This window comes from Lissotriton vulgaris, chromosome 12, assembly GCF_964263255.1.
Source record: "Lissotriton vulgaris chromosome 12, aLisVul1.2, whole genome shotgun sequence".
NCBI lineage: Eukaryota > Metazoa > Chordata > Amphibia > Caudata > Salamandridae > Lissotriton > Lissotriton vulgaris.
In genome coordinates, this window is record NC_141700.1 from 129154191 (window position 1) to 129166236 (window position 12046).

The window sequence follows — 12046 nt, forward strand, 5'->3', positions numbered from 1 at the left end:
GCCACCGGGCGACACACGTGTCGGCTGTTCTTCCTTTTGTGTGAATGTATTTCTGGATTAAGAATTAAAACGGCACATTATGCTCTGAAAAGAAGTTTAGATTTTGAGAATTATTATCCTGAATATTAATATTGATCATTAGGCACAGACCTCCCTCTTTTCTAACATGGATCTCCTTAATAAGAACATCAAGTCCACTTTTTAATGCATTTTAAACTTCTGCTTCTCAAGGTTCCTTGGAATTTGGAGGCCATTTTGTATAACTAACACATAGCTCCAGTCCCAGCCTTGCCGTTTACAAGCCACTGTCATATAGTACTTTAGTCTAGTTGTTTCATTTGATGTGCCCCAAGTCCATGCATCTCATATAGCATTTGGCTGTTAATTGAAATCCTAAGAGTAGGAACATTGTGTCCCCAGGTCATGGAGTCATCTACCAACCTTATTTAAGGATTTTGTCTGACCTAATGAAGTGTCACCGCTAACACTGCCTGCGTCCTTCACCTTTCAGGTAATCCCAGGAAAATTGGAATATTAGTGACTTGGAAATGAAGAGGCAGGTTCACCCTCTGTATCCACACACAGGGGCAATTTGCTGGAAGCAAAAACCACCCATTCCTGCTCTGGTGGCCCCACACCTACGAAACTTATTTTCAAGGTAGTTTATATCCCTCGTCTGAGCTGGGGAAGGTGGTTCTGTCAACAGATTTTAATATTGGACAAGAAGGAGATAAAATTATGAAAAATGGATTGGTGCCACTGATTTGTTTATTCTGAAACCCTTACCTGTGAAGCCTAAAACAACTCTGCCTCCCGTAACAACAAGGAAGAAGACTTTTCCCAGTTGCTCTCAGTAGATTCTTTTCTGCCGTCTTTGGGCTTGGTTGGCTCCAGTTTAAACAGACTAAAACCCTCTGGCCAACACTCCCGTTGGTACATGACTTTGTATGGAATGTATGGGGCTATTTAGGAGTCCATCGTAACCCATACTACATGTTGGTAGTTGCTGGGACGTGGTCTCTTCTTACCCTACGTATATTTTCCAGTTGAAGGAAGTGGTGATGGCATCAGAGTTCCTAAGTGATTGGTCTGAATCCATCTTAAATGCAATGAAGTTATGGTCGGTCTTCGCTCCGTAGTGTACCGCTTCTTCAACAACACCCCTTCTCTTCTACTCTTTAACATCAGCTCAGAGATCTTTCTAAGGGACACCACCAACTTCATGGATCACACACGGACAACCGAAAATACTTCTTGCACAATACACAAGCTGCCTGGTTTTCTCTCCGTCAACCACAAATATCCTGGATAGAACCCCAGCACCATGGCTCATGTGCCTTCAACTGAACTCACCTCCTGAGAGATCTCATCATGTCTTTGGCTTGTTCACATGTCACCAAGAGCCCTCAAGCTCCTCAGCCTATGCGCCCCATTCAACAGGGCCTCCTTTGGGACCATCCTTGTTCCTGGGATCAAAACCTCAACTCAGAGTGAGGGTCCTCCTATCACTGAGATCCCCCCTAAGTACCGGGGTCTAATGCTGTTTCCTAGACGCCCATGTTGCTGGGAGCATCTTAAAACATCACCCAATTCCTGGGCATAAGGGAGCGCCAGTGTCCACTCACCTGTAGTCCTCTGTTGTCAGCGCGGTCCGGTTTCGCTCCCAGGTGATGACTGCCTCCGGCACGCCATAGATGAGGCACTGGAACCGCGCTACACCGCCTTCCTCCACCGCCATGGACTCTGGATGCATAAGAAACTTTGGCAGCGCTGCAGCCAAGGGAAATAAAGAGGGGAAGATATGTTATTGCAAATATAAAGGTTATTAGAATCTAAGGCGGTCTTCACACACACCCAGCGGTCAAAGTGTGGGGAGGGGGGGTGAAAGGAACGCGATGCTCATGCTGTTTTGACTATTGAAAATCAGTTCCCCTACTTTTTGTGAAAAGGCAACTGTCCTGGGGCGGTTCATTTTGAAAATTGAAAGGCTTCAGCTAAAGTGTAAGGCTGGGAGTTTTCTGTGCTGTGAAACCGTGAGTGAGGCAGACACCTAAACAAGCCTTCTTGCCAGGGTGACTGTTCCCTGAAAGAAATATAAATGTGCCTACTGACCAATCTGCAAATGCACAGGGTGCCTGGGAGCCGGTATTAGGTATTAGGGTGCCTGGGAGCCGGTATTAGCTTTAATTGATGGAATGGTATTGTAAGGGAGCAACAAAGCTAAGCTGTGAAGTGTGTGCTTTTAAAAGACAGTTATAAAAAAATTGCAGTACGTACAGTCTGGGTATTACAAAAATCTATATTTTTTAAACACATTTTTTTAACATTTTTGTGTATTTTGTAGTAGCCTATAATATACTGTATGTAATGCAAGTTTAAAATAATGACTTACATGTTCACAGTGCTTTCTGTCATGGACTGGCACCATGTAGCGCTATACATACACAAGTCACTATTCTCAACTGCACCAACCAGGATTCAATTCTGTGGTTCTCTGGAGCTGCGCATTAACCTATGCAGGCTTTATGATGTACAAAAGTGCATTTCCGATTAACATAACTTGCATCTAGTTTTCATCTAAGCTGTGTGTTATTTTATATGTAGTTACCTAAAGGTGAAAGACCGAAAAAAGTTACAGAATATATATATTTTTTAGCCATGCCTTTGACCATGCCCCCACGCTCACTTGCCACACCCCCATTTCAATCTGCCGGTTAGTTCTGAGACATAGAGAGGAATGGCATAGCAGACGAGTTCCTTTACAAGATCCAGTAACGTAGGAGTGACTCTTGCCACAATGTTTTGCTCCATTTTATGGGTGTTCATTATCAGCGGCTATATACCTACTCTCACTTTACAAGATTGGGATTTTAAAAAAGAACTGGTAAAAAAAAAAAAAAGACGAAGGGCTGTACGGCGCCACAGAAATTAATGGTTGTGAATAATTCACTCATGGTTCCACCACTGTTTTGCTTTTCCAAAACAGTAATATGGCAGATTCGAACCAGGGGTATCCTGCTGTTGCCAGGAGTGGTGAAGCTGCTGCCTCATAAGTCTGTTTTCTATTTCTATCTTACTCTATATGAGACCATTACTGCTTTTACTTGCTCTGAGGTTAGATGCATGTATTGTTCATGCTGATATGTAGAATAAATTAATTTATGTCATTCATTGCCTTTGCATTTATAGAGCACGTTGCTGCAACCAGGGCAGTAGCAAAGCACGGATTGGTCACCCTTGGAGTCATGCAGGCGCGTGCGGGTGAGGCTGCCATTGATTGGTGCAGCCTATTCGTGGCGCCGATATTGGTCAACTGATGCAGGGAGTGGTGTGATTCTATTACAAGACCGGAGGCATCAGATTATGCTTCTCTATTCTTTACTGCAAAATCATAGCAGCCAAAACCAACATACAATTAGTTTAAATGAACTACATTGCCCATGATGCTTTCTCATAAGCCCCGCCTCCACAGCCCATAAGAGCCGTCTGCACAGTCCCATACTCCTCTTTCTTTGCTGCTCACAGCAAGAGTTAAGTGCCCTGTGCCTTATCTGTTCTTATATGCTAATGGTTTAGCTTTGTTGATGCTGTTCCTATTGTGGTTATCTACCTGTAATTATTGCCGATTGCTCCTTGTGGAATTTTTCATTATTTGATTATTCATTCTGTCAGTGATCGTTCTATTGGTGGGAATGATATTGGTAGCGTTGTGGAAGGAAAGCCAAGAGGCCCACAGGGGTCTGTGCCGGCAAGGAGGCGTGGCATGCGCGTGCGCAGGCGTCAGGATTTTAAAATGCGTGAAGTCAGCGTGCGCGAGGATCCGAGCTGCCGGCCAATTGGGAAACAGCGTGTAGGCATTCTAAACAGCGTTTCCAGAATGGGCTGGAACATGCAAATTTCTGCTTGCCTGTCCTAGACCCCAACAGGGCACCCAAAGGCAAAAAACGCAGAAGCCGTTCAATGTTTAATGAGCAACTAATGAGTGTCAACGACAGTCACATGAAAGGAATCACTGAAAAGAACAGAGTGTTTAATTGGTCAATGCGATGGCTCTCTTACAGATGCTTTTCACACTTGGTGCCAGCTCAGAATTTAGCAGAGCCGTTTAATATAAGCAATGTATGACGCCATAATTAGCACAATTAATATTTTTAAGTTATAGTCAAGCAATGCCAAGGGTACGTCATCCAAGGTATTGCAATAATAGATGGATTTTATTTTTATCAACCTTCAAAAAAGATGGTTGAAGCCAATGGCCAGGCGCTAGATCGCTTTGTACTTCGATTGATCATATAAGTGTTAATTTGGGTACGAGGTGGGCAACATTTGCATAATTTGCTATTGCGGAACTATGTGAAATATCAGAAGAATTACACAAAATTACAACAAATGCAAAACCGCTTTTGGTGCCAACGAATAATGTGAAATACGTCCACGAGAGGAAAATAAAATTAAAAAATTTGCAAAAACAGAGGCTCACATTCTGGTCTTTTGCCTTGCTCCCATGCGCTCACACTAAATGAGTACAGCGAATGGCGTATAATTACATGTCGTGGCGAAATAGTGTAATTTCGGGAATTTCACTTAACAATTGTAACATGAATTTAGCAAAATTGCGCGGGCTTACACGAAGGTAACACAAATTTCACCTGGGCCCTATGCTACTATAATCAATTATATGAAGAATTAGAAATTGTAGGGTTTTTTTGTATTATCATGTGTGCTCTTTCATTCTTTTCCATGTAGACATGCATTGTAACTCAAAGGGATGAAAGGCAGAGTTCTCTCTGATGGAGCTAGAACAGAATGGTCATACAAGTAAACAGCAAGGAATGAAGAGTGACAGGGGGAGAGCAAGGTCCGCTTCCTGGTCAGATTCTATGGCCACATTGACTTGACTCATGCCGGAGTCATTGTTTTTTCTCTTAGGTAAGCAATTCACTTTTCATTGCAAGCTGCTCAATTCTCACTCCTGCTGACACCTGAACCTTAGATGCTCCAACAGGGGTGCTGGAAAGAAATGAAACAGATGCTGGAGAAAAACTGAACTAGGGACATCTGGGGTTACAGAGAGAAGCAAAATAGGAAAACAAGAACTCAGGGAACTAGGGGAAAGGGTCTATGGGAGAGACGCGAGAGCAGGCGTGGTCTGATGCTGGAAGAGTCAGTATCGCTGAGACAATAGACAGGCCATTGGTCCAGGGCCAAAAGAGCATGATATCTCAACTGACCAGTAACAACTGGACAGAGTACGCTGTATGATAAGCAGAATATCAATTAGTTGACATTGCCGCAGACCCATTGGCCATTTAAGGGCCCCGGCCTCCCGATATCCCTGTGGAACCTTTTTTACGAGGCCTCTTTCCGAGAGGAAGATCTGGGACTGATGTCCGCCTACCCCAGGGTTGAATTATAAAGGGCTGTAACTCTTCCTAGCGTTGGGGAGGGAGATGGCCTGGCCTGTTCTTCCAACAGCTTGGAGTATAAATTTAATTCCTGGCGCCCGCCTCTACCGCCCCATTCTCATTGAAATGCGGCCTTCCCCTCAACCCCGTCCTTTTCTCCACTCGCCTGCCTGGTCTTCTTTATGGGGCACAGGAACTGCCATAATTCAGGCCAATGTCCCTGTGCAAATGGCTTCCATTATGAAGAGGTCAGTGAAGGTAACCCTACCTTCGGGGTGAGATGGGGGTCAGCTAGGACAGACAAGGACCATCCACACATCATCTAGTCTCCTAGCTGGTAAGATAGCTCAGTGTTCTGTGCTCCCGCTTCTTAGAAAGGATGCTGCGAGCACACGACAGCTTCAAACCCTTCCTGTTTGACAAAATGGACCTGGTGTTGTAAGAGGCAGGCTCGTCTGAAGTTTTTATGTTCTCTTTGTTTAATAAGGCTTGGAGTAGCCTTGAAGAGACATTTCAGAGTTATAGAAAGAGGACAACAACCTTAGTGCATGGAGGAAATTTCACCACAGGCAAAGAATTTCTAGCAAGGGTTAAGGGAGGATCAAGACCTGAATCCTCACTGCACACCGCCACGCACGGATCGTCACTTGCACACGCAACATCCAGAGAAGCTGGGTTGTAAAGTTGCAAGGCCCACCCCTTGCTCCCATTTATGGGACACCTGCCTGAGGATAATCCACACCCACCAAAGATCCCACCCACTCCAAACACTGCTTTGGAAAGAATGTCCTCGTAAAGAACCTCCCTTCAAACAGCCTCAGACAGAAGTCTGTACAAAGAGCCAAGAGGCCCAACAACTGACCAACACTGCCCTATACAAATTTTCTTTAACATAACATGACAAGAGACAATTGCAAGCATAGTGCGTTCTTTATAAAGTGGAACATGTCCAGAAGGATGCGGTCCTTTGGGGACTGTGGATCACAAGTTCTACCTCTGGAGCGGTAACCCCTGGAGATCTACTGTGGATTTTGTCCATGAAGAGGTACATGACATGCCATAGTTAGAGGGAAATAACGGTTGTAACCTCCCTGGCTAATCTCTTGTTTTCGAGAGATATGAGCTAGGTCTCAAAGTTTCACAATAGCCTTGAATGCATTTTCTAACTAAACGTCTCAGTGGAATTTCCAAATAAAGAATGTGAGGATTTTACTACATTTTTCATTGAAAGCAAAAGGCCACCATGTTGAAGCAGCAGCCTTTTTTTGTTCTTTTGTTTTTGGTAAGTACATGCTGTACGAAACAAAAACACATTTAACCGTAGCATTAGCTTGCCAAGGCCAGACCTTCTGGCTTTGCCAATCCTTTTTTCTTTTAAGCATACAACAGAAAGCACAAAAGTAAGCGAGCCTAGTGTGTCAGGCAGTTGAAAGAAACAAGCCATGGAAAAGCTAATAGATTTGGCGTCTGATGCCAGAATTTTGGCTTTGCCAGTGCTTGTTTTTGAATTTTTTTGTGTGAGATTTTATTGTTGCCAGATAGGTAGGACCCCCACCAACATAAAAAATAAACACTGATTAAAATTAAATATATTTTGGATCTAAAAAGCATACATTGTCGTAGTGCATTTTGGCACTGAAGGGAACTACTTTATGTGCGGATGAGGTCCTTGTGAAAGAGCAGCACAGCATCATTCTCAGTGAAGTTAGTTGTATGCCATAGTGTGCAAAATATCTGAATGACAACATCAGCCCAATGGATGAAGAGAGCTGTATATATGTATATGTATAAATATATATCACTGAAAAAACAAAAGGTTACAAGGACGTTGTAGTTAGGTTCAGATTTTACACAAACAAAACCATAGAAATTTAGCATGTATAGTTATCTCAGGTAACTATAAATCGTGCCCCTGCCGTGCACAGTTTTTATCAATAATTTCACTACAAATGTTGCAGTGATATTATCAATGATGTCATTAGAAGATGTCAATAGTGATGTAATATGTGAGGTAATTAGCAGTGCAAGGCGGGTGCTCGAGTTATAGTTACTTGAGATAACTATAACTGCTGAATTTTTATGGTTTTGTGCGTGTAAACTATGAACCTAACTACAATGAACCTGTAACCTTTGATTTTTTCAGTGAATTTCTACTTTTTTAAATTCTATATTTGAACTACAACATACCTGTAACCTTTGGTTATTTAAGTAAATGTATGCAATTTTTTTATGCTATCTTGTAGCTAGAATGTCCCAATAACCTTTGCTGTTTTAGTGAATTTCACCTGTTTTTTTTATATAAATTGTGCTATAATTTGACCCATAAGTTCAATTCACTAATATACATTTTCACAAGTTTATAAAGACATTTTATTTACACACTTCTTTTTATTATGTTTTAAAACAAAAAATTAATTAAGGTAAGGTAACGTATGCAGTCTTTCAATACATTTTTTAAAATTCATTTTATGGATCTGTGTATCCGTCTTGAATTCTTGGAAAAATAAGGGGTTTGACAGGTATATAGCACACATTCGATACTAAAAAAAATATTTGATACAAACATATGCTATTGCAATTTCTATAAGTGTATCAGTGCCTGTGTGTCAGTGGCTATGTGAGTGATGGTGTGGGTGTGTGACTGGCTATATGGGTTTTTGGGTGGCTGTGTAAGTGAGAGTGGCTTTGTGGTGAGAGGATGTGTGAGTTGATGTATGGGTGTCTGAATGAGTATGTGAGTGGTTGTGAGGTTGTGTGGGGTTGTTAGTGGGTATGTGAGTGGCTGTGCCTGAATGTGAGTGGTTGTAAGAGTGATTTTGTGGGTCTGTGAATGGATGTGTGAGTGGCTGTATAGGTGTGTGAGAGGGGTGTGTGATTGGTTGTGTTGGTGTGTAAGTGGGTGTGTGAGTGAGTGTGTGAGTGACTGAGTGTGGGAGTAGGTGTGCGAGTCTGTGAGTGGGTGTACGTTTTTTTTTTCAATGGGGTCTGGATCCACCTGAATCTGTGAGGATCTGGGGATCCTTGCGTGCTCACTGAAAAAATATTTTTGGACAACTTCTTGCCCATGAGGAGTCCCTTAGAGACCCCTCCGTTACTCCCATGGGGTTAGGGTACCTTTAGCCTGACTCCTATAATTTGTACATTTTGTTTTCTCCCTTGGGAATCATGTCCTGATGCAAAACATTGAGGCTGCAAATTTTTTCTCAGGTGCCAGCCAATCAAGACATTGTTGGCGCGTGGATCCACAAATCCGCGGAGGGGTACCTGTAACTAGATATACATAAATATTTTTACTTTAATAACTCCAAAACTCCTGAACAGATTTACTCCAAATTGCAAAAAGCACTTTTTATACACCACAATCTAGCTTTCTGCAAAATTTGGTGCAATTCCGTTCAGCAGTTCGGGCTGTAGTTGTGTATAAAATCCCTATGGAAAATTGCTTGGGGCAAACACGTACTGGGACCCCCGCCCTTTATCTCGGCCCCCATGAGACGGATCCTTCTGAAACTTTTCAGACAGCAGCTAGAGGGACTGGCACACTAGTTTGGAAAAATGTGTGAAGATTTATCAAACGGCACCAAAGTTATTAGCAAAACAAAAGCTATTTTCCTATGGAAACTAGGTTCTAACTATAACTACCTACTGGTGACTGCCAGTGAAGGATATGGATTTGCATATATATAATCTTTAATAAAATCAAAAGGGCTTGGCTATCGCCAGACCTAATACTAATGTGACTGAAAATGGATAATATGGTAATGCAGCTGGAACAATGCCCTACCCATGCTTGAATGCTTCTTGAGAAAGAATATGTAGTGCATGACACTACGGACACTGTTTCTGATCTCGAACTTTCATGAAATATCCTAATGCATTCTGGGTGTTGTAGTCTGGTTTTGCTTCCATTAAGCAAATTAGACTAACACATCTGAAGTCAACGATTTCTAGGTGAAACATTCAGCCTGGAGACAGTGTCTAATGGCCTGGAGTGAGGTGACTACCCCACACTGATTTTTGTGTCCTCGAAGATGAGATTCAGTGCCTCTCCCAATGGACCTCCGGTGTCACGACTGACAGCATGTAAGGAGCAGAGCCTACCTCAAAGAACTGTGATACCGCGGCTTCAGCCTACCACGTACTCTCTAGCAACTTACATGCCAATTGCACCTTGGCCTTGCGGCTGACCAGAAGGCCGTAGCGGTTTTGAGCTGTACAGCTGTACTCCCCAACGTCCGTCTCATTGTTGGGACCTCGCTTCTTGTGAAAACTCTCGATCCGCAGGGAGCCGTTGGCAAGGATGGTAGTGTGGGCATCATTCCGCAGTGGGACCCCGTTCTTGTGCCAGGCGATGCTGATGGGGGCCTCGCCTTCCAGTTGGCAGTTCAGTATCAATGGGCGATCTCTCACAGCAATGACGTCGGCAGGCTCCATCACGAAGGCCAACTCTGAAGCCTGGCCTAGCCCTGTGTGGGGGTAAAAAAAATAGAGAAAGTTAGTTCCATACGGCTAGCAGCTTTGTGCATAATAAAGGAACATCATGCTGTGCATTAGATTGCTCTTACAGTAGACATCAAAGAATGCCCTTTTCATCTGCCACCTATAAATCTGGAAGCCTCAATGAGATGGCAAGTTTGCTTCATTCAGCTTAATCCTGAGTTTCTGTGCCAAAGCCCACACTCCTGCTCCATTACCCTAAATCAAGTCCCCCCATGTCCCATTGCTAAATGTGTTTGCTGAATTTATGTTGTACATACAAGGGGACCAGTGCCCTTGACATTAACAAAGTGAAAGCGGTAGTGGGGTGCCGCCATTTCGTGCGCCGTCTGGCTCCCTGTCGCTTCGACGGGACTTCTCGCGGCTTGTCCTCAAAAAAAGACATAACATGAGCTAGACATGGTCTGACACAGGCGGAAAATCGGTAGGAATTTGCAGCCACTCAGGAGACCAGCGAGGAGGGAAACGCTTTTTGTTCCTTTCAATGGACGACTTTACTGTCCACTGAAGAGTTCCCTCATCCAGCACTAATCTCTTTTGAGGCTGCCCCCGTGAAGGCAAAAGTATGGCCTTAGGCAGAGGCGGACAGTCCAATTGCAAAAAAGGAGATTTCCCTCAAAGGCTGGTGGAACTGGGAACGGGTGTCATGGCCAGGAGAGGTTTGACATTCAGCAAGCTCTAATGTTCTTTCAGAGGTCCAGCCTGTCCTATTGTGGATCGGGTAGGGGGTGACAAGGCCCAGCCTCTCTCGTTGTGGATTGGATAGGGGTAACAAAGCACAGCCTGTCCTATTGTGGATTGGTTAGGGGTGACAAGGCCCAGTCTCTCTTATTGTGGATTGGGTCTCTCTTATTGTGGATTGGATAGGGGTAACAAGGCCCAGCCTGTCCTATTGTGGATTGGGTAGGGGGTGACCTGGCCGAGCCTCTCTCGTTGTGGATTGGATAGGGGTAACAAAGCACAGCCTGTCCTATTGTGGATTGGTTAGGGGTGACAAGGCCCAGTCTCTCTTATTGTGGATTGGGTCTCTCTTATTGTGGATTGGATAGGGGTAACAAGGCCCAGCCTGTCCTATTGTGGATTGGGTAGGGGTGACAAGGCTCAGCCTATCCTATTGTGTATTGGTTAAAGGTGTCACATGGTCAGGTGGGTCTTGACATTCTGTGAGCCCTACTGTTCTTTCATAGGCCCAGTCTCTCTTATTGTGGATTGGGTAGGGGTGACAAGGCTCAGCCTGTCCTATTGTGGATTGGTTAAAGGTATCACATGGTCAGGTGGGTCTTGACATTCTGTGAGCCCTACTGTTCTTTCATAGGCCCAGTCTCTCTTAGTGGATTGGGTAGGGGTGACAAGGCCCAGTCTCTCTTATTGTGGATTGGGTATGGGTGACAAGTCCCAGTCTCTCTTATTGTGGATTGGGTAGGGGTGACAAGGCCCGGTCTCTCTTAATGTGGATTGGGTATGGGTGACAAGGCCCAGTCTCTCTTATTGTGGATTGGGTAGGGGTGACAAGGCCCGGTCTCTCTTAATGTGGATTGGGTAGGGGTGACAAGGCTCAGCCTGTCCTTTTGTGGATTGGTTAAAGGTATCACATGGTCAGGTGGGTCTTGACATTCTGTGAGCCCTACTGTTCTTTCATAGGCCCAGTCTCTCTTAGTGGATTGGGTAGGGGTGACAAGGCCCAGTCTCTCTTATTGTGGATTGGGTATGGGTGACAAGGCCCAGTCTCTCTTATTGTGGATTGGGTATGGGTGACAAGGCCAGTCTCTCTTATTGTGGATTGGGTAGGGGTGACAAGGCCCGGTCTCTCTTAATGTGGATTGGGTATGGGTGACAAGGCCCGGTCTCTCTTATTGTGGATTGGGTAGGGGTGACAAGGCCCGGTCTCTCTTAATGTGGATTGGGTATGGGTGACAAGGCCCGGTCTCTCTTATTGTGGATTGGGTAGGGGTGACAAGGCCCGGTCTCTCTTAATGTGGATTGGGTAGGGGTGACAAGGCTCAGCCTGTCCTATTGTGGATTGGTTAGAGGCGTCACATGGTCAGGTGGGGCTTGACATACAGTGAGCCCTACTGTTCTTTCAGAGGCCCTGTCTCTCCTATTGTGGATTGGATAGGGGGTGACCTGGCCGAGCCTCTCTCGTT

At 44.4% G+C, this 12046-nt stretch overlaps 1 protein-coding gene across 1 annotated transcript in view; it reads right to left on the reverse strand.

Moving 5' to 3' along the window:
- The window catches only part of LOC147673631 (immunoglobulin superfamily DCC subclass member 3-like), an 82801-nt gene that overhangs the window by 53212 nt on the left and 17543 nt on the right, over positions 1-12046 (reverse strand). Inside the window, exons 2-3 of the mRNA XM_086946386.1 lie at positions 9563-9871; positions 1626-1770 (exon numbers count right to left, since the gene is read on the reverse strand). Of these exons, the coding sequence (XP_086802512.1) occupies positions 1626-1770; positions 9563-9871 (454 nt within the window). The remainder of the gene's footprint in view (positions 1-1625; positions 1771-9562; positions 9872-12046) is intronic.